Here is a 23,774-nt window from a genome sequence, read left to right as displayed (position 1 = left end):
ATGCACTAGGATGTCTAGAGAAATTGCTATAAAGTGTTTCTCAGGAGGGACAACATGTCACTGGTAGGGCGTGTTTTTTTTTATTCGCCGGGACTTGTTCCTGTCATTGAGCAGACTTCTTAAGACTTGCATTTCTCATTGTAGGTATTTGACTGTTGCTGCTTTCTTTGTTACTACCTATTTAAGGTCGCCATTTGCCTGTTGTTTTCCAAACGACTTGTAACCGTCCTAAATCTGAAATTGTTCCTTCTGGGAGTGAGACCTCTTGTATGTGGCCCTGTATACAAGTGTATCTTCAGTATCTTTGTCAACATCCCAGTGTCAGTATTTCAGACCCTGTATATCCCTAATTTGGGAACCACAGCTCAAAAAAAAAAACAGGTTTTTAAATGTATTAACTTTTTTGGTTAAACATTTAGTACGAAGTGACTTGCCCAAAATCACGGGAACAGACTTTGTATTGTCAATCACCCGTATATACAGGAAATTCCCATGTTGACTCTTAATGCACTTTTTACTCAACACAAAACCATGAAGACCCATCGATCCGGATTGTCTCCTAAATTACTCATTGTGACATCTCTTTTTTTCTTCAATAATATATTGTACTTACTGTGTAACTGATCTGAAAGTGAAAAATACTAAAACATACATACAAATAAACGGCGTGAGTGGTAAATACATAAACTTAAAGAAGAATGAATATGTAACATGTCTACTAAAGACAGATAAAAAAGTAGTAATTACATTTAAAATTAAGCGTAAAAATACCACTTTGCACATATTTATTTTGGATACTGTGTTCCTACCTCAGGAGAGACGTCACAATCTCCAAAGACATCAGAAAAGTCAGTGGGGCTTTTCCTCAGTGTCTGATCTGCAGGCAGCGTGTTGTCATTGTAGGACGAGACAAACTTAAAGTCACTTGTCCTGGATCCAGTTGTCATGTATCCATCATAGTTGTAAGTGCTGCGTAAAGTTCCTGTGCCGTCAACATCTGCATAATTAGGAGGCAGATAACCACTGGGGATTGCAACTGCTCCATCAAACAACAGTCTGGGCTTCCTCCTGCGACAGAACCTCACACCCAGGACAATAATAATGAAGGTGAGGAAAAATGTAGACACTGACACCAGTGCAATGATCAGATAGGATGTCAGCTTTGAGTCCCTCTCATCATAAGAAATGTCCTTGAGTTCAGGCACTTCAGCCAAGTTATCAGAGATCAGTAAATACATGGAGCAGGTGGCAGAGAGAGGAGGCTGTCCGTTATCCTTCACTGACACAATAAGATTCTGTTTCATGCTGTCAGATTCAGAGATGTCCCGCTGGGTCCTGATCTCTCCACTGTGAAGACCAATAGTAAAAAGTCCAGCATCAGTGGATTTGACTATGTGATAGGACAGCCAGGCGTTCTGTCCAGAGTCTGCGTCCACTGCTATCACTTTGGACACCAGAGAGCCTGCATGTGCAGCTTGAGGGACCAGTTCAGTCATGAAGGAGTTCCCCTCCGGGGTGGGGTAGAGTATTTGAGGAGAGTTGTCGTTCACATCAGATATAAACACATTGACTGTCACGTTGCTGCTGAGTGGAGGAGACCCATTGTCTCTGGCCATCACCTGGACTTTAAAACTCCTGAAGTGTTCATAATCAAAAGCCCTCACAGCATGGATCACTCCTGTGTCTCCATTTACAGATACATAAGAGGACACCGGGGCCCCATTCACCTCACCAGGTAACAGAGAATAAACCACTGTCCCGTTTTGTCTCCAGTCTGGGTCTCGAGCAGCAACAGAACATAAAGTGGAGCCAGGTTTGTTGTTTTCAGTCACATGTGCGCTGTAGGACTGCTCCTCAAACACAGGAGGGTTGTCATTGATGTCAGCTACAGTTAAGTGGACAGTTTTAGAAGAGGACAGAGGTGGAGAGCCCTCGTCAGTGGCAGTGATTGTAATGTTGTAATCAGACACTAGCTCACGGTCCAGCTGTTCTGTGGTCACTAGAGAATAATAGTTTTTAAAAGAACGGATAAGTTGAAATGGGACATTTTGTTGAATGGAACAGTGGACTTTACTATTAATACCAGAGTCTCTGTCCTGTACATTTATTATGCCTATCTCACTACCAGGGGGGGCATTTTCTTGTATTTGATTCAAAAGGGATTTTATATTAATTATTGGAGCATTGTCATTTATATCAGTAGCATCAATAATTACTTTTGCGTATGAATAAAGCCCGAGTCCGTCCTTAGCCTCCACCCTTAATTCAAATTTAGTTTTTTGTTCAAAATCGATAAGGCCATTAACACGAATTTCGCCAGTTTGAGCATCAATAGAAAACGCATCAGATTTAGATTGATGTCCCAAACCATAAGTCACATCTCCGTTTAGTCCCTCATCTGCGTCTGTGGCACTAACCTTCACTACTACTGTGTCAAGTGGTGCATTTTCGGGCAGACTGGCTTTATAGACGGTTTGGCTGAACACAGGGGCGTTGTCGTTCGCGTCCAGCACTGTGATGTGTATAACAACAGTTCCAGACCTCTGAGGAGAGCCGCCATCATAAGCTGTCAGAGTCAAATTCATGTCCTTCTGTTCTTCTCTATCCAGTTTGTTTTCCAAGAGCAACTGCACTTTATTATGGTCAGAGGACAAAATGAAGTTTTCGTTTTTCTGAAGGAAGTATCTTTGGACACCATTTTGTCCTATGTCTGCATCGTGTGCCTCTTCAAGGGAAAAACGGCTTCCTTTTTCTGTAGACTCCTGTATTTCCATTTCAATCAGATTATTTTGAAACTCTGGCGAATTATCATTTACATCCTGAACATTAAGACTGACACGGTGTAGCTCCAAAGGATTTTCCATCATCAAATCCGCTTTTAAGACACACGTAGCTTTATTCTCACAAAGTGCCTCGCGGTCTATTCTTTCCGATGCGATCAAATCCCCAGTATCCAGATTGATGTCACAAAACTGCTTGTCCTCAAAATCCAAACGAGCTCTCCGCGAGGAAATTGTCCCTGCGTTCAGTCCAAGATCCTTTGCAATATTTCCAATGACATGGTTTAGTCTTATTTCCTCGGGAACAGAGTAGCTCAGGTCACTGTGAACCGCGGGAAGTGTCAGAAAAAAGCAGACGGAGCAGGTCACAAAAAAGCCTTTGCCGCCGCTCATCGTGACGCGCGCAGGAACAGCCACTTGAACTAAACACCGCGTCTATCAATGAGTGAGCCGTCAATGAGCAATTAGGTCACTATTCTTCACTTTAATTCTGAAATAAGAATTCCCTTTCCGCGGCCTTGGAGTCACAGTGAAGCTATTCTTCTTACTGTGGGAGGAGATATGAGTTCTGTTGGTCCACAGCGGCACCAAGTGTTAAAGCCTTGATAGTCCACTGCGCTGAGGTGCCTGTGGCTAACATCAGTTTGAAATGTTTTATTACAAATTTGACTTTCCCATTAAGGGTTTTGCCAACTGATGTAGACAAGTGCGTGGATAGGGTAAGGGAAATATTATTAGGCCTGTCAGATTAATTCAAGTTTGAACATAATCATATTCATAATAATGCAATCGTTTACTTAAGTTTAACAATATTAATAGTTCAATATTATTTCTTAAAAATACATTAAAATTAAAGTATAGTAGTTTTAAAAAATCTGAAACGTTATTCAGCACCATGGACAAGAGACTCACAAGATGTACATTTTTAAATACATGACAGCAGTGTTTGAAATACTCAAGGAAAATATGATTTGAAATATTGTATGGGCTCATCTTGCATCATCATATTGATTCCATTGAATAATTTAATGGAATCCTTTTTAGGAAATGTTACCTTAATGCTAATGCTAAATATGTGTCGTATAAAAATGTCACAGGGCCAGAAGTATCAGTAATAAACACAGTACATTTACATGTCTGTGTGTTCATTTTCCAGGACATCATTGTTTTTAGATTTTTTTTTTAAAAACAAGTTAAAAAATAAGAAATACGTTTAAAATAATGTGTTATTCTAAATAACATACATTCTAAATTCAAAGTGTTCTGAATTCATCTGTTTTTTTAGAGCTTTTAAAAACTCTAAAAATAGTCATTGTTGTCCAGCCCATCAAATAATCACTGACAGATTGTGTTCAAGATTGTTCAATAAACACTTTTAGATAATAAACCTACTATGTATTCATGACATTGCATTCATTCAACGTTTACACATTTTGTGAGAGGTACAATTGTACCAAGAAAGCATATTGCCAATAAAAAAATATGCATGTGGTTTTCTACACTTAGACTAACTGCAAAGGACTTTGAATTTTGCTTTGTTTAAAAAACAGAATATCCATACCATCTTGAATGCAGCTTGAATAAACCAAAGATCAAGAAATGGGGAGAAATCCAGAAATAAGCGCTATGGGGAAAAATAGACTAATCAAAAGTGTAAAGGGAAAGATGAATACAGCAGGACTGTAAGAGCAACTGAAGAGCAACAGATCACTGAGAGAGAGAGGCAAAAGTGCAGATCGAGAGGGAGATGAAGGCAGAGAACGGATGAAAAGAGAAAAACAAGAGCAACTAAAAGAGAAAGAGAAAGGGTGTAGTGTAAACCACAGAATTTTAGAAATACCAGAGTCGCATCAGTCTGTGCACTGAGGGCTGTGTCATAAAGCACAACAATCATAGTCATAATGTCCTTTTCCTTATTTACTGTACTGAGAACAATTCATGTCAATCACAAAATGTCTCTTCATTGCTAATAGAAAAAAATAAAAATCAGATGTGCTGTAATGTGTTGCCCTTTTTTATGCCTCCAGTGTCTTGATGATCAATGTATGACTTAAAGAGTAAAGAGTGACTGAGAGAGGGAGGGAGAGAAAGAGTGAGTGAGAGAAGGCGAGAGAAACAGTAAGTGAGAGGGAGAGAAAGAAAGAGTGAGAGAAAGAGGGTAAGAGTGAAAGAGAGAGGGCGAGAGAAAGAGTGAGTGAGAGAGAGGGCAAAAGTGAGAGAGTGACTGAGAGTGAAAGAGTGATTGAAAGAGAGAGAGAAAGAGGGTAAGAGTGAAAGAGAGAGGGCGAGAGAAAGAGTGAGAGAGAACAAGAGAGAATGAGAACGAGAGAGAGTGAGAAAAACTGACAACCTGATTTGCTTACTAACATGCAATGTAGAGAGAACGAGAGAGGGCGAGTGTGAGAGAGAAAGAGAGAGAGTGAGCGAGAGAGAGAGAGGGCAAGAGAAAGAGTGAGTGAAAGAGAGGAGAGAAAGAGTGAGAGAGAAAAAGAGAGAAAGAGAGAGGGCGAGAGTGAGTGAGAGAGAATGAGAGAGAGAAAGAGAGAGGGGGTGAGAGAGAGAATGAGAGAGAGAAAGAAAGAGAATGAGAGAGAAAAAGTAAGAGGGCGCGAGTGAGGACGAGAGAGAAAGAAAAAGCGAGAGAGGGCGGGCGAGAAAGAGAGTGAGAGAGAATGAGAGAGAGGGCGAGAGAGAGTGCGGGCAAGAAAGAGAGAGAGCGAGAGAGAGTGAGAAAGAGAGAGAGTGAGAAAGAGAGAGAGGGGGCGAGAGAGAGTGAGGGCAAGAAAGAGAGAGAGCGAGAGAGAGTGAGAAAGAGAGAGGGAGGGCGGGCAAGAGAGAGAATGAGTGAGAGGGTGAGAGAGAGTTAGAGAGAGAAGAAGGCTCATCATTTGTTTGTTTGTTTGTTTGTTAATTCAGTATATGTAGTACATCTTTGTAGATTGTATATACACTATTATATGGCTAAACTATGGTTTGCAGTAGTTTATGAAACACCTTTTACGTTTAAGAACAAAAGTCTTACCAGCGGTACCAGGGTCTCCACCACAGACTTCTGAGGTCCCATATAGAACTAAACTATGCTTAATGTACATACGATTATTTAAGCCTAAACAATTGGCAAAAAATATGTAAAGGCTCAAGACGATTAAATGATTAAAACTAAAACCTAAATGAATGTGCAATTATAATATTGAACAACAGGTGGCGCCTTTTGCTCACCGCTCACGCAGGGCTCGTCCTTCTCACTGCAGAGAACAAAGACTCACGTGACCAGGTCATTCTTATCTGCTGTGAATTATGGTTTGTGTCAGACTAAACTAAGCATATTTTTTGCTTGTCGTTCATTATAATTGTATTTTATATTTTACATTGCAACAACATAATTATTGTTGCTTATGTTTTCTCCGTCATTGCACCACAGGCCTTGATAATGACATAGGTCAGCTTTATTTCACACACAATTCCAGAAAACACACGCATTTTTAAAAGATTTTTATTTGTATTTGTGATTTATTTTAAGCCAACACATTTCAATAATTTCCCAATTAGGTAAAAACAAAGGGTTAAATCATAAAAGGGACTGAAAAGTCACTATTTCACCGTCACAGCGGATGAGCGGATGTTGCTACAAAATAAAAGCGGGCGGAGTAACAACAGAGCGATGCCACTAGCTCATTGCCACTAGAGTTTACCACCAAACATTGGGTGAAATGTGAAAAGTCACTAAACACAGGCATACAATACATATACATTTGTACAGTGGATTCAGCTCCACATATTTCAGGAGCGACAGGGAAGTGATAGTTAACCGTACATACTTCAGTTACAATATCTCAGAGTTAGTCACCTTTTTTTTTCCTCTTTCTTTCTTTTTTTTCCTTGCTCCACTTCTCCCAAAGCATTTCATATTTCAAAATAAGTCCCGCGCTTATAGGTATCACACTAAAGCATTTACAAAGATCATAGTAGATTCAGTGGCTGCCAAAATATATCTGTGGATGGAAAAAAAACTAAATATTCCCAAAGCAATTCATGAAAAAACATTAAAAATACAAAAGAATAAATCATAGCTATCTATTTTTATATATAGTATTTGTCTATGTTGACGTGTTTCCTTCGAGCGCATGCAGCAACCACTAAACTGTGTGACATCATACTTAGAGTCGACAAACGTTGTGGAAAGAAGCGATAACTAGGCAAAGGAGGTACAAGTACTCAAATCCGGTTTTCAAATACACGTCGACAGGATTTCCGTGTTTCTTAAGTATTGCATATTGTGTCGGCGAGTGTGTCAATAACGATAATAAACACTTCCGGGATAGAGAAGTATGTCTTATTCCTTTCCAAAGCGTGTGTATTTTGGCTTCAAACCGTAACAAAATATAAAATGTGTTATTGTACAACGAGAAAACACCTGACAGTTTAGATTTAGAAACAGCGGCGCCGTCAGAGAACAGTTAAAGCTTTCAAAAAAACAAACGAAACCCTTATATTGTTATTGGAAGCGTGGGCCGGCCGGGCACGTGCTTGTAGAAAAACAAAGTGGTGACAAACCGAGCACAAGTGTGTCGTAAACGCAGGATATCAAGTTAAGAACTGGTTGCTACCAAACATTCAAAGCAGAAAGCACAGGTCTTTGCTGCAGAAAGGGGAAGGAATCAGTGGGGTTTCTGTAGAAGTAAATCATGTTTCATTGCAGATAGAGAGTGCGTCTTTCCTCTCAGAACACAAGCAGTGTAATGTTGTATTTGCTTGTTTCCGGGGGCCAGCATGCAGGTGTGTACGCGTGTTTCATTGGAAATACAGGAAACACGGTGGATAATAACCAGGCCTGCAGTTGTGTCTTGTCCAGGGTCCTGAGGAAACGTGTAGTTATAGCTTTAATGAATGAAATGGTCTTGTAAATAGAGGTTAGAGCAAAATGTCATGTTAAATGTGGTTGTCTAGCACTTGCAAACTGTCCCTAACGACGTCTTTTGCCTCTTAAGTGACGTCTTTTGTCTCTTAAGTGATGCAAACAATTCCAATTGTTGATCACGTTGATATATTCCAAAAGGCCTCGATGCACCAAATCAGTCTAAACATGATGTCGTGTAGTTTAAAAATCACAATCTGGACTTTCTGATCATGTGACCTGGATATCTGTCAACACTCATGTCACTATCTAACCGGATATTTTGCTCTAACTCTCTTTATATCATCATTTCATTCACTAAATCTATAGTTACATGACGTTTTCCTCCACAGTCCATTTCTGTGCTATTTACAATATGTGTCCAGCTGCGATCAGTCCCGAAATGTCTTTGTTGTTCTCTTCCTCGGCTGGCACACATCTATAGTGGTTCTTGTACAAAGGTTTGTCCTCTCAGAGAAGGGGAGAGCGGGGGAGAGTATAATACAGAGGTGCCAACATGCCCAATGGGTCAATGCAACAGACTATAGGTAAAGAGAGGTTCATCTCCATGGAAGGTATAGGCACATAAGGGCATGGAGGAAATGTGTTATTGAGTCATGTCAAGGCAAGATTCAGGTGTACCCCAAACACTGAAGGTACAGTCAATCTTGGTAAGGCCAAGTTATCAACAGGGTGTGCAAGATATTTGTGAATGAAACTGCAAATTTAAATTCACATTTTCTCTGTACCCATGGACTTTGGTACCTCTGTTTTAACAACACCCTGTTTGTTTGTCTGCCATTCTAAGTTCACATTTCACTCATCCCCATCATCTTTCCCCTTATCCTTTTTATCTTTCTTCTCCTTCTTCTTCTTCTTCTTTTTCTTCGCTTCATCTTTCTTCCCAAAACTCATGAAATCGCCCTTATCATCATCTCCTTGGTTCTGTCTGATGGATATTATGGCCGGAGAGCCGGGGATGATGAAGGCCTCTGGGGGCATATCGCCCGGCTTCAGCTGCGGCGCACCAGGACCACCTGCCCCGTAGCGGAAGTGCCAGCTGTTGCTGTCTATGCCCGCTCCCATTGGTGGAGACACCTCTCCTCCATCAGCATCTGAAAAGGAGTCAAAGGATTGATTAAACAAGGAAAGAAAAGATGAAGGTCACTGTAAGATCACAGTGTCAAAAGTCTATGGTCACAATAAAAACACAACACTGCCAGAAACATGAAGGAGAAAGAAAAATCCTCACGTTCTGTTTAATTTGAAATTGTCTGAGATATGAACTTGCTTTGATTCCACTTTTTTTCTGTGCCAAAACAAGTCATGTGATGTGTGCAACATTGTTTCTGATATTTGTCTCATTCACTTTATTTTTAACTTATGTTAAAATGTGGAATTTCTAAACTAATATTCAGGGTCCAATGTCATTGTCATGTCAACACACGGCTGTAGACCATGAATATAAAACACAAACTTAAAGTACCTCCAGAGATGATAAGTAACTTTACTTGTAAATGTATAGTGTTTGAGTATCTGTACTTTACCTGAATTGTAGTTTAGTGGAGTACTTATTACTGTTATTGTGACTCTGCCACAACACAACACTTTCTACTTCACAACATTTCTAAAAAGTACAATGTAATTGGCAGTTTTCCACATATTTAAAGCGTCATGATGCTCACTCCAGAGACTTGATGGCACGAGGCTTTCCCCTGTACAGAATGTGGGTCACAGATGAGATACTGTGTAACTTTGCTCATATTGGCCGTTCTAACCAGCTTTAAGTGAGATTATTCTTGCTTTTGCTTTGGAATTAGTATTAAACTGTACAACATAAAGGTATTTTACCAATGTACTCATTATAATCATATATGTCTTTCTAATAAAGCATTTGCATCATTTATATAATTGTACAGGGTATAGTGAGCAGGATCAGACCAAAATACAATATGCATCTTGTCTTTAGAAGAAGCAGAGTGCAGTTTATTATTTTTGAAGCTGCAAACTTATTTAATCACAACACATATTTAAATAATCCATCAAAAAGTACTTTCAATTTCAGCAGTGAATACATTTAACCTGTAATACGTATGACTAGTAATAAGTTCTAATTTAATTTAGCTACTTTTACTGACTAGGTGTATCAGTACTTTTACTCAAGTGATGAAATGCAGTACTTTGAACACCTCCGAGTACCTCCGTATACAAGCTCAAATTGATATTGAGACCAAACAGATATTTTCCAATGTTCTGCGATGTCTCTTTCTCCCCTGACTATCCAGTCGGGTAAAAACACAGAGTGATATAATAGTCTTAAAAGAAGGCGGGAATCTGGCTGATACTGCATTGCGCTATCGTAGAGCTAGTGTCAATATCTCGATGAAATTAAAAGTGGTCGCTCTTGATTATTCCAGGATCCACTGGTCTTAATATTTGGGATACAGCCACAAACAGGAGAAATAACATGCTTCTTCTACTCTAAAAATAGAGTACAATACAATCCCATCATGAGCTTTATCTTCTATTCCTTGTTGCGGACCATATGTTAGCACCCCTCCCTGTTTTCCTCTGCTGTCTGGTAAATGGTTGCTATGGAAACTACATCCGTCGGTGAAGCAGCAAACCATCGGGCAGAATCGTGTAAGTGATTTTCAACGTGTCCTGATTCATATTTGCGCTATTTTGCCGGTTTTAGTTACAGCTGCTGCGCATTCAACATTACATATGCCTCTGTTGAATCCAGTCTCACCTTAAAATGACCTTGCCTTAGTCAATATGCTGTATGCCTGACCTATTTTAGCATTAGACATTATCACAACATTCAAATGAACTATATCCGTTTTATCCAATATTTTGCCTTGTTTATTCTCCCTACAATTGCCTCTGAGTGTTATAAAAACAAAAAGCACAGCATTCTGGGTCACTGTAAGGAATCAAAGGCATCAGGTAAGAGTGAGAGAGACTGGGCAGCAGCATTGTGTCGTGTGCGTGTGTGTGCGTGCGTGCGTGCGTGTGTGTGTGTGTGCGCGTGTGTCCTGTGAGTGTGTGTGTGCATGTGTGTGTGTGTGTGTTTGTGTGTGTGTGTGTGCTAATCTGGGTGTGGCCTGTGCTCCATCTGTCACACAGCAGTGGCACACAAAGCAGGCAGCCATAACACCGCAGCACTGTAGCCAAGCAGAGAAACACGACCTCGTTGCACACCGGTCTCCACGACGACATGTGAGATCAGCTGGCACGAAAAAACAACCGCAGCTCCGCCACATCGATATGAACGATAAGAATATGTAAATACTCAGGGTCTGCGCTTTTCACGTTGTTTTAAAACGTCAAATACAAAATGACCCCGAGTCAAATCTAATTAAGATTGAAAAGGAAGTGCACTGATATGCTTGAAAACAAAAGACATTGTTATATTTGGTTCAGCCATATGCCATTTTAATCTAATTTAGACGACTTTAAACCTCCACTGATCTTGACAGCATTAAGACGATCCAACACACGTCATCTCACGGTTCTCGGTGCTATTGTACTTTTGGTCGGGCAATTTCATTCTATTTGTTATAGCTTAAAACACAAATAGGGCTTTCAAACGTCAGACTTTTAATCAGTGCCATTTAACACAAAGATAATTTGATTTATTTCTTCAAAGTCTGAGTCCTGCTCCAAACCACATGTTTTCCCTGACATAGGATTAGCTGTAGACCTCTTCAATAAAAACAAATAATAATAAATGATCATAGAAAGATTACAATGATTGTATTTGATTGACTGCACAGTCTTGTTACCTGGAGCGCTGGAGACGGTGGGCCAGTTCTGAACGAGGACCCCCTGGGCTCCTTGTAGAACGGCCGACTCCTCCATAAGCACTGAGCTGAAACACAGAGAGAACATAACATTCATAAATGCAATCTCATTCATATATGTTCATTATTATTACCTGTGTATATTGTTGTATTTGAGTTGTGTCGGTTAAATAATTAAAAAAAGACCATTTGCTCCCTATTTCAGCCCATGGCAAAGTTAAGATTATTTACTCACTTACTGAAGATTCAAGACTATTCACACATTCACAATGTGGAATTGATTTCATACAATGTTGATTTAGAGTTTTATGAATAAAGTAAGCAATAATCGTTTGTACCAGTAGATTTTTTTTTTATGTGTTAATTTAACAAAACTAATATTTGTGCATTTGTGTTACCAGCTGGTGTAATGTGTACAGTTGTGTTTTATGCATAATAACAACATCTGCAGCTAAGAATGATTTGTGTCGTGAATAACAATAAACTAAATATAAATATGTAACTGTTTGTCAATTTGAAAGTCATATTTTGTACAGATGTTGAGTTCGTAGGAAGATGTGACATTTAAAGATGACAGTGATTTCAGCCTGAGTCGAAGTTCTGAATTTGTTTAAATTGATGGCAAAACAAAATACAAATGTGAGAGATTAAAAGCTGGCGTTACCTCTGCATCATTCCTCCGGCTCTCAGGGAAGCTGAGTATCTCCAGTCTGAATTAGGGAATTTAGGCTGAAAGATAAAGACAAGAAAAAGGAAAGGGAGACTTGATTAATCTAATGTTTTCATCAAGGAGAGCTGTCGAACCTGTTAATTCACACAATTAATATAAAAAACAACAATTCACATTAGTAATTATTCATTTTTATCAATGAATAAAGCAGCTTCACCAGCTTCACTCAGGCTTGTATGTGACATGAGAACTTAAGACAGGAAGTTCCTCCTAAAGTCAAGATGTGAGCAATAAAGCCAAGAAGATTAGTACATTTGTTCCTTGAATATACAAAAAAATCGGTATTTGCTAATTCACATATGTATATACATATTTGCAAACTAAAAATGCACCAAATAACCATCTTCAATCACCTGTGTAGGCTTATACGTTAAGGTTTGATCATGCTGAGCTGAAAAGTCATTATAATATATATTAAAATAGATGTACTTTCCCATGCGATTGTTTTGTATTTAGATGCCTGAAGTAAACCTACAGTGTAGCCCCATGAGTTAGAGATGACACGACAGGATCTGGAAAAGTAAAACTCATGTAGAGCTCAAGTGTCACCTGGATTTATGTGGAAATAAAAGGTACAGAAATCACAAAGGAATGGATATGTATGTGTATAGATGCATCAAAGCATTCACACATAAATTTGGATTAGATGATATAGATATAGAGCTACTCTCAAATCCGATTCATAACACATCACCCTGACAACAAAGTTTTGTAAAGTCGAGATTTAGGCCACTTTCCCCTTCTACTCACTCCATGATACAGCATTTACAAACTGGAGGTAGGATAAGGAATTAAAGAGCCCTTTAATTGAAAATGTTATAAATTATGTAACACTATAGGATTAAACTTGATATTTAACATTACAAGCTAAAGCCCTTTTTTTTTTTAATCCTTGATAAAAACCTACTTTTTCACTCTTCACTTTTTAAACACAAACTGAGCTGAGTCATTATTTTTATCAACCTCATGTGTATTCTAATTGTTTGTGTATATGTATTATTGCACTTTGCTGTACAGCACTTTGAGCTTCTAAGTTATATAAATATTATATTGATTCAAAAAAAATAAAGACCTTATATAAAATGATGACCCACATGCCAACACGTAACAGCTAGGTCAGTTGGAGTGGAGAAGCCACAAAACTCGTCCCTCTGTTGGAATAGATCAGTAGTGCACAAGGACACGCGATTACACCACCACATCCACAACTATATCACTAATCCAATGCACTCAGTATCCCTGCCACAAGAGGGACACAGCAAAAGAGGTGCCAATGAGCAAGCATGACACAGTATGATGAGGGGAGAACTCTTGGACAACTTAAAATAGAAAAAACACTACCCCTGATTTCAACAGCCTAGCATGACGCAGATACATCAAAAAACGAAAGTCCTTGAAAACGAAAAGTACTTAAAAGGACGCCCTTCCTGTGACACCCTCGAGTGTGTAACTGGTTCAAATCCGACCAAATATGCCCCTCTAGATGAGCTCAGAGAGTTACACACTTCATTGTATGTCCTGTTTGAAGCCACATAAATTCTGGTGACAAAGCTATCAGAAAATGCAGGCTGGTTTGGAAAACTTGCCTCTTAGGATGCTGAGGATTTAAATACTTAGAGGAAGCAGGGAGTGTGCCCTGTTTTCAAGCATGACAAAGCTACTTTAATCGAGCCTGTGGAACAACATCCCAGGAGATCAGGGATGTAAGCGAGTAGAGGACATGTTGCCTGCTGATAAATGTTCTTTTTGCGTGTGACCAATTGTAATCCTTCCACGCAAACTTTAGAACACAACAACATATTGAGAATCAGCTTTCAATTCCCAGAGTTTTGTTTTTGCTGCATACATACTTAATAACACCGTTGCAACATAAAATCAAAGGTTGTGATTTGTCATTATAGAGGTCATAGTGTCTGCATCCTCCAGCCAGCACATCCACGCTGCGTGTGTTGCGAAATAAAAGCAGCTCAGAGTCTGCATGGTTACCACAGAAAGAACTGGCATGGCTCACACAGAAGACGCGCCCATTCCTGTCATCCTCAACACTGACACGAGTTGTGCAGTGGGTTCGCCGCAGAGCAAACTGGAACAGACCTGAAACCCCACATAGCCCCCCGCTGCTGCTGCTGCTGCTGCTGCAGACTAGGGGAAAAATACCCGCCCCTCCCCCTTCACAGTCATGTTTGAAGTGAGCGATAGCAATATACAGAACAAGATAAAACCATTCTGACCAGTCTTTGGTTCACACAGGTAACGCTTACAGCTCATACGATGCACAGGTCAATGTGAGAAAAACAGTCACACACATGGCGCATGTACCTTGTGCTGACATCTTTAAATCCCACGCTGACCTAAATAGACTGCTAAGCTACATCATAGCTTTCCCCTGTGGAGGACAGAAAGCAACAAGGCGAAGCAATTTTGTACTGACACATCGGAAATAAAAAATACACAATTTGAGCTTGTTCTATTATTAGTCAGTCAGGCCGCTCCCTAAAATCCATGGTCAACTCGCTTATCGCCAATTATGACCTGAATCCTAACCAAAAGATCTATGACATTGCAATTTTAGCGGATCAACAGCCAGAAGTGTGTTTTGCTTTAGCCTACGCAACATAAACAACACCATGAGGCTAAGAGGAAATGTCTGAAGGAAATGGACCTTAATCAGTTCTCTCAGCTGCTCCCTGCTTTCAGGAGAGCTGCAGAAGAGGGGGAGGGGAGAACACACCCTCCATGAAGGGCGAGGGACCAGGAAAAGACAGCATCTAGTCAACTCAGTGCAGTATATAGGGTGTAATAAAGCTAATAACAGAACTAGCCGTAAACAACAACACCATTATAATAACGAAAATTACAATAATAATAATAATAATACAAATTTACCGTTGTGAATAATAATTTCAGCTTTAGAAGTGTAAGTAAAAGGTGCACTATGTTACTTTTGGTATGCCACCTGCAACTACCATGGAGATGTTTAGGCATTAAAATGATCTATCTTCATGGAGACATGCAGTTTCCCCCAACAACCCAAGAAAGTATTTTGTATTTTTGATGTTTGTTTTCTTGGACCTTTGGCTTTATTTGACAGGACAGTGTTGCAGGAAATGGGGCTGAGAGAACGACATGCAGCATCTTATTGGATCTTGAATCAAACTCACATGGAGCCTGACATAATATGTCATTATGTGCTATCCACTCCGTACAGAATGCAATTTTTTAAAGCTATCTTTGAGCATAATACCTATAATTGAATTAAATACAAAATATAAAGGTTTGAGACAAGCTAGTGGCAGACCCCCAAACATAAAGGTTATATATTGCACCTCCCAATTAAAAGGAAAATACATTTAAAAATACTCTCATGTCTTGGATTAATAGACGTTTGAAAATCCATGTCTTTTTCCTGAAGATGGTTTCAGAGTTAGCTGAACGACATGCAAATATAACCTAAATTAACCCATATCAACCAGGTACATTTTTTCCTCTACTGTTTAAGCACAAAAATATTAAATTAAATTGCTCAATCGTCACAAATATGAAGCAGCGTTTTCCACAAATATGTGTGATGTAAAATTAAACTGAATAGAGCTGTTCATAATACAATTCTAAAGATATGTGTAAAAGTCCCTTTCTTCATCCACATTTGAGTAGGCCTATATTCCACCTATTCTGAAACTGTCAGCGGCCCATGCTGAAAAACTCAGGAACAAAGTTCCAAAGGAGTTCTCATTTCACTGCTTTGCAATTATGTGCTTTGTTGTACTACTAATCATTATATAATCATATCTATTAATATACCACAAGACGTTTATGGCATTTCAGGACCATGGAGAGCAGACACACTTAAAAAAAAGACTGGAGAAAATATTAGAAATGGTTTAACAATTCTTGAACAGAAATAATTAAAATGATTAATTTGTCTGTGAGATAACATTATACCTTGTCTGTACTTGGTAAAGTCTGCGTCCTGGAGAAAGTGTCTCCTCCGTTGATACTGATCAGTTCTGCATCTACAGGAGGAAACGATGCGGGGAAAACCACTACGTCACTCTTGAGTGTGTCTGAGCTGAAGCACACGTCATACTGCTGAGTGGATTTGGAGTAGGACCAGCTCCCGTCAGGGTGGGTGGTGATCATGGGGGCGCTGTACCTGCTTAAAGAGCTCTCTGTCCTGTGACATCTGACTGCTATTAACGTGATAAGGCTGAGCAGAAAGATGACTGACACCGCCACAATGGCGATGAGCAGGTACAGGTTTAAATCCGAGAAGCTGTCCTCCTTTATGGGCACATGTCTGAACTGAGTCTGAATGTCCGCCGTGCTCTCCACCACCACTACATCAATAGTCACAGTGGCGGACAGGGAGGGCTCTCCGTTATCACACACCAGCACCACCAGGGGGTGAGTTTTCAGGTCATTGTCACTCATCCTCCTCTTGGTGCGGATCTCTCCGGTGTTGGTCCCGATCCGGAACAGGTTGTTTCCTTTGGGCTCAGAAAGGTGATAAGAAAGCAGCGCGTTGTACCCAGAGTCTGCGTCTACAGCCCTGATCTTTGCCACAAAGTAGCCCGCTTCAGCGGAATAGGGGATGCTCTCACTGTTAACGGAGCCGTGCTCAGAATAGGGCGCCAGGATTGTGGGGCTATTGTCATTTTCATCCAGAATAAAAACATTCACAGTCACGTTGCTGCTGAGCGGAGGAACACCAGAGTCTGTGGCCTGGACCTTAAACTGAAAAGTTTGGAGCTCTTCAAAGTTGAAAGTCTGAAGACTCACTATTTCTCCAGTATCTGAATTGACATTAATAGAGCCCTGAACAACATTGTTTTTTTTACTATTGTTTATAACTGAAAATGTCACTCTAGCATTTTCATCTATATCTGGATCATCAGCTGTGACTCTATGCAGAACTGCACCTTTAGGACCATTTTCTTTGACAAAAATGTTTAAAATAGGCTCTTTAAAACTTGGTGCATTATCATTGACATCAGAGACATGAACAGAAACCACAATGGTGCTTGAAAGAGATGGGGTCCCTTGATCTGTAGCTCTTATTGTTACATTATACAATGACACATTTTCTCTGTCTAAAGAGCCATCTAAAAGTAAAGCATAATGTTTTGTATACGTGTTCTTGACTGCAAAAGGAGTTTTTCCTATTATTGCAACTGTAACAATACCATTTTTATCTGAGTCATTGTCTTTGACAGTGATAAGTCCAATGACTGTTTCAAGAGGTGCGTCTTCTCTTACCACACTGACGAGAGACGTTAGTAATATTTCAGGTGTGTTATCATTAATATCTGTGATTTCAATGAGCACTTTACAGCGTGATGCTCTGGGACTCAAACCTTTATCTTTTGCCTCTACTCTGATTTGAACTGCTTTGTTTTTTTCGTGATCTAATTCCCCATTTAAAGAAACCTCCCCTGTTATAGGATCAATTACAAACATGTTGACGTCGTTGTCACTGTCATGAAGAATGAAGGAATATCGTATCTCCCCATTCAGACCCTCGTCTAGATCACGGGCATGGACTGAAATTACGCTTGCCCCCACTTCAATATTTTCTGGCACTGTGGCTTTGTACAGCGGTCTTTCAAAAACAGGGATGTTATCATTCACATCTTGTACGTTGATGACTATCTGCAAAGTGCTTTTCATTTCTGGTTTTCCTCCATCAAAAGCAGTAAGTGTAAATTTAACTACGGCCTGTTTCTCACGGTCTAGTGGTTTCTGCAACACCAGCTCTGCAGACACTGTCTCCTCACCTTCGTCCTGCACATCCAGAGAGAAATGCTCGTTTTGGCTGAGCCTGTACCCTTTAACAGAGAAGCCACCTACATCTGCATCAGTTGCTTTTGAAAGAGAAAACCGCTCACCAGCAACAGCCGATTCTGACACATTCAAAACTATGCGTGGAATCCGAAAAACCGGTGCATTGTCATTAATATCCACAATTTTAACGACAAAGCGGTAGTGACTGAGCGGGGAACGGACAATAGCCTCCACTTCAAGAGCACACGTGACAGTCCTAACGCAGAGCTCCTCTCGGTCTATTCTATCCTTCACAAAAAGAATTCCCGTTTTAGCATTGATCTCAAAATACTTTGCAAATGTTCCTGAAATCTGAAATCCTCTTGTCTCCAGTTCACGAACATTCAGATGGAAATCCTTCGCCAAATTCCCGACAGTTGTACCCGGGTCTGACTCCTCCGTGACAGAATAAATTGTCAGTCCTGCCGAAACTCCGTATATTTGCAAAACGTGAATAAAACATGATATCCAAGAACGCAAATTCACAGCCTTTAACATCCTTGCGACCGCTGACGTCCCATTAAACACGAAGCATTATGAGAAGTTGCGCACCACGAGTCTTGTTGAATGCTCCACCACCGAACAACGAAGAACAAATGTCGCGTTGGATACATTTGTAGGAGGAGCGTCTCAGAAGAAACACTGATATACCTACAGCCTGAGCGCATGGTGACATCTTGTGGTGATAATAAAACTGAACCAGGCCGTAAGAAAATAAACAAGAAATGCTAAATAATAAACGTTGGGACTGCACATAATAAGACACGTAGTAGATTCAATATTTTACATTACTGATCAAACAGGAAACAGTAAGGAAATCAGTATTTAAAAAGCTTTGAAAAGAATAAGCAAATAGTTTATAGTATAGTAAATGGGGGCAATGCGTTATTGTTCTGTATTACACATCAAAAGGCTGTATTTGGGCCTAACCAGTAACCAGGTGGTGAGGATTGTCAATTATTTCAAGCACAAAAAGTTACTAAAAATAATAAAAATAATATCCGCCTTTCCTTTACAGTGTGATGTTATCAACCTATCATTGCAAATTGTTAAGCTTACAACCAATGCCGGGTCATACCTTGTCTGTATTAGGTAAAGTCTGTGTCCTGGTGAAAGTGTCTCCTCCGTTAATACTGATCAGTTCCGCATCTACAGGAGGAAACGGTGCGGGGAAAACCACTACGTCACTCTTGAGTGTGTCTGAGCTGAAGCACACGTCATACTGCTGAGTGGATTTGGAGTAGGACCAGCTCCCGTCAGGGTGGGTGGTGATCATGGGGGCGCTGTACCTGCTTAAAGAGCTCTCTGTCCTGTGACATCTGACTGCTATTAACGTGATGAGGCTGAGCAGAAAGATGACTGACACCGCCACAATGGCGATGAGCAGGTACAGGTTTAAATCCGAGAAGCTGTCCTCCTTTATGGGCACATGTCTGAACTGAGTCTGAATGTCCGCCGTGCTCTCCACCACCACTACATCAATAGTCACAGAGGCGGACAGGGAGGGCTCTCCGTTATCACACACCAGCACCACCAGGGGGTGAGTTTTCAGGTCATTGTCACTCATCCTCCTCTTGGTGCGGATCTCTCCGGTGCTGGTCCCGATCCGGAACAGGTTGTTTCCTTTGGGCTCAGACAGGTGATAAGAAAGCAGCGCGTTGTACCCAGAGTCTGCGTCTACAGCTCTGATCTTTGCCACAAAGTAGCCCGCTTCAGCGGAATAGGGGATGCTCTCACTGTTAACGGAGCCGTGCTCAGAATAGGGCGCCAGGATTGTGGGGCTATTGTCATTTTCATCCAGAATAAAAACATTCACAGTCACGTTGCTGCTGAGCGGAGGAACACCAGAGTCTGTCGCCTGGACCTTAAACTGAAAGGTTTTGAACTCCTCAAAGTTAAAAGTCTGTAGAGTCACTATCTCTCCTGTCTCTGAGTTTATGTTCACACATGACACATGAGTATTTTTTAACAATGAGTATGTCACCTTTGCATTTTCATCTATATCAATGTCTGAAGCACTAAGAGTGTAGATTCTTAATCCTATTGGACCATTCTCTTTCACATATACTCCAACGACTGAATTAGAAAAGTGGGGGGCATTGTCATTCACGTCTGAGATATCTACAGTTATGAGGCTGCTGCTGGATAAAGGGGGCGTCCCCTCATCAATGGAGACGACTGTTACATTATAGTGAGAAAATCTTTCTCGATCGAGTTGTCCATCCACTACTAAAGAATAATAACTTTTATAATTTACTTTGAGTTTAAAGGGCACTGAGCCTATTGAGGCAACCGTTACTCCATTTTTGCCTCCGTCTTTGTCCGAAACTGTGACCAGTGCAACCACTGTCCCGACCTCTGCGTCCTCTTTCAATGGATTCAAGAGGGAAGTCACTGTAATCTCAGGTACGTTGTCATTAACATCAATGACTTCTATCAACACTTTCCCATGTACACTTTTGGGGGGCGAGCCCTTATCCTTGGCCTGTACACGAATATCAAACGCAGTGTGTTGTTCATAGTCTATGTTTCCTATGACTGTAATCAGCCCAGTGTCAGAGTTAATTGAGAACAAAGACGAGGGGTTGAAATCTCCCCTTTCTATAAATGAATATGTGACCTCACTGTTCATCCCTTCATCTAAATCTACGGCACTGACAGTCAGCACAGATGTATGGATTTGTGAATTTTCAACTACCTGTGCCTTATACAGAGGCTGACTGAATATAGGAGCATTATCGTTAGTGTCTATTACATTTACCACTATGTCCATTGACCCTGATAACGAAGGTTTCCCTCCGTCAAACGCAGTCAAAGTAAGATGAATAGTAGATACTTTCTCCCTGTCTAGTGGCTTTTGTAGCACAAGCTCTGCAGACTCACTTTGATGTCCTCCATCCAATGAGAAATATTCATTTGCACTCAGTCTATAGCTTTTTATGGAATTAGAGCCCCAATCCGGGTCATTTGCCACCGGGAGAAGATACCTCTCTCCCGTCGAAGATGATTCAGAAATATTAAAAACATGTATTTTCTCGCGGAAATACGGAGCATTGTCATTTATGTCAGCAACGTGGACTTCTAGACGGTGCAGGTGTGTCGGGTTGCTCAGTATGGCTTCAATGCGCAGCGTGCATTTTTCCATGCGCGGACAGAGCTCTTCACGATCAATCCTGTCGCAAACAAACAACTTCCCCGTTTTTAAATCCACGTCCAAATATTTCTTCAAATTATCAGATAGAATCCTCAGCTCCCGTCTTTCCAAACTATTGATATTGAGGTGTAAATCCTTTGCAAGATTTCCTGCCACCGTCCCTTTGTCCGCCTCCTCATCGACAGTGAACGACAGCTGCGCGCAAACACATCCATAAAAACAAACCAGTGCGAAACAAAATATCCACGTGAAAACTGCTGATACTCCGCACCCCATCACTGTAGCACTACTGAAACAGAAATATGTCCATAGAAATCTGCCCAGGTGTACGCATCGTCAGCATAAACACGCTACTGCGTCCTTTCAACTCTGCCTGGAGCTTTTAAGAAAAGGACACAGGACACATTGTGGTCTAGTGCGCCACCAACTGGATAGTATAAATATGTGTGGACGAAATCTGATCAACTTTTCAAATAATTGAAGAACTATTTGTTCTAACAAGGCATTCCACTGGAGAAACACATTAAGCTGAATTAACGCACATATTACAATTAATATCTGGAACTGCAAATAGGCTAATAATAATACAAAATATTGGTTGATTAATATGATAAAATGTAAACATGACACGGTCAAAAAAACTTTTGAAAGAGGAAAATATAACCTCCACAAAGACAAAACATAGAAACCACAATACAAATGAATGGTATGAAGTTAACATACATAAATTATATAATAAAAACCCATAACTAAATATTATAACATTGTATGTGTTATTGATGGAATAACTGTGTATCTATAATACATTTAGGCCTTTATAGCGGCCTAAACCAAACGTGTTGGTTGAGTTACCAAGGATATGTTACATTTGCATAGTTTTAGTTTAAACATAAGTGTGACTTGTATACTCATTTTTTTTAAATAAGAGAAAACTGAAGAAAAAGTATACAGTATTATGATTGCTGCATACCTTGTCTGTACTTGGTAAAGTCTGTGTCCTGGAGAAAGTTTCTCCTCCGTTAATACTGATCAGTTCCGCATCTACAGGAGGAAACGGTGCGGGGAAAACCACTACGTCACTCTTGAGTGTGTCTGAGCTGAAGCACACGTCATACTGCTGAGTGGATTTGGAATAGGACCAGCTCCCGTCAGGGTGGGTGGTGATCATGGGGGCGCTGTACCTGCTTAAAGAGCTCTCTGTCCTGTGACATCTGACTGCTATTAACGTGATGAGGCTGAGCAGAAAGATGACTGACACCGCCACAATGGCGATGAGCAGGTACAGGTTTAAATCCGAGAAGCTGTCCTCCTTTATGGGCACATGTCTGAACTGAGTCTGAATGTCCGCCGTGCTCTCCACCACCACTACATCAATAGTCACAGAGGCGGACAGGGAGGGCTCTCCGTTATCACACACCAGCACCACCAGGGGGTGAGTTTTCAGGTCATTGTCACTCATCCTCCTCTTGGTGCGGATCTCTCCGGTGCTGGTCCCGATCCGGAACAGGTTGTTTCCTTTGGGCTCAGACAGGTGATAAGAAAGCAGCGCGTTGTACCCAGAGTCTGCGTCTACAGCCCTGATCTTTGCCACAAAGTAGCCCGCTTCAGCGGAATAGGGGATGCTCTCACTGTTAACGGAGCCGTGCTCAGAATAGGGCGCCAGGATTGTGGGGCTATTGTCATTTTCATCCAGAATAAAAACGTTCACCGTCACGTTGCTGCTGAGCGGAGGAACACCAGAGTCTGTGGCCTGGACCTTAAACTGAAACGTTTTGAGCTCCTCAAAGTTAAAAGTCTGAAGACTCACTATTTCTCCTGTCTCTGAGTTTATATTCACTGCTGCTGTTGTGGGAATATTTCTATTATAACTGTTTACTATTGTGTAACTAACTTTGGCGTTGTTATCTAGATCTGCATCTAAAGCGTTCGCTGAACACAGTATTGAACCGGTTGCACTATTTTCTTTTACATAAACATTAATTACAGGTGCAGTGAAACGAGGTGCGTTGTCGTTGACGTCAGACACGTGGACAGTAATGACCCTGATGCTGGACAGAGGGGGGCTGCCCTCGTCTGAGGCTGTTATGCTCACATTGTATTCAGGAGTGTCTTCTCTGTCCAGAGGTCCATCCACCACTAACGAATATTCGTTTTTGTAATTTGATGTTAGTTTAAAGGGGACAGAGCCCATCACCTTACAGTGCGTCACGCCGTTGTTTCCTCCATCTCTGTCCCTGACGCGTATTAGAGCCACGATTGTCCCCAGCTCTGCGTCCTCTTTAACGGGGGACATCAGAGACATAATGGTAATTTCAGGAGTGTTGTCATTTATATCTATTATTTCAATTAATAATTTTGTATGTGAACTACGAGGAGAATGACCAAAGTCTGTCGCTTGTACTCTCACCTCAAAAGCAGGGGTTTCTTCAAAATCCAATTTTCCTTTCACTGTGATTTCTCCTGTTTCAGGATTTAATTGAAAAATATTTGAGAGATCAAGCGTACTCCTTTTAATCAACGAATAAATAACTTTTCCATTTACACCTTCATCTGCATCTGTGGCGTTTAGTTTGATAACCACAGTTCCCAC

The 23,774-nt window shown here is 40.7% G+C and overlaps 2 protein-coding genes across 2 annotated transcripts in view; both read right to left on the bottom strand.

Moving 5' to 3' along the window:
• Window positions 1–785: 785 nt before the first annotated feature.
• Window positions 786–3,194, bottom strand: LOC140345975 (protocadherin gamma-A11-like). Its single transcript, XM_072432292.1, has one exon. It carries the CDS (start codon window positions 3,171–3,173, stop codon window positions 786–788), a length of 2,388 nt encoding a protein of 795 aa, XP_072288393.1. The 5' UTR covers window positions 3,174–3,194.
• A 3,065-nt stretch (window positions 3,195–6,259) lies between these two features.
• Window positions 6,260–23,774, bottom strand: part of LOC140345959 (uncharacterized) — a 57,700-nt gene continuing 40,185 nt past the window's right edge. The window contains exons 4-6 of the mRNA XM_072432291.1: window positions 12,145–12,209; window positions 11,463–11,548; window positions 6,260–8,789 (exon numbers count right to left, since the gene is read on the bottom strand). Of these exons, the coding sequence (XP_072288392.1) occupies window positions 8,491–8,789; window positions 11,463–11,548; window positions 12,145–12,209 (450 nt within the window). The 3' untranslated portion in view covers window positions 6,260–8,490. The remainder of the gene's footprint in view (window positions 8,790–11,462; window positions 11,549–12,144; window positions 12,210–23,774) is intronic.

Source organism: Eucyclogobius newberryi, unplaced genomic scaffold, assembly GCF_026437365.1.
Source record: "Eucyclogobius newberryi isolate DKJ021-1_F unplaced genomic scaffold, fEucNew1.0.hap1 SCAF_11, whole genome shotgun sequence".
Taxonomy (NCBI): Eukaryota; Metazoa; Chordata; class Actinopteri; order Gobiiformes; family Gobiidae; genus Eucyclogobius; species Eucyclogobius newberryi.
The sequence above is the reverse complement of the archived record's forward strand: the minus strand, read 5'-3'. Positions and strand labels throughout refer to the sequence as shown.

Excerpts from the sequence above, each read along its gene's own strand:
- LOC140345975 (XM_072432292.1), bottom strand. The coding sequence starts at position 3,173 with ATGAGCGGCGGCAAAGGCTTTTTTGTGACCTGCTCCGTCTGCTTTTTT.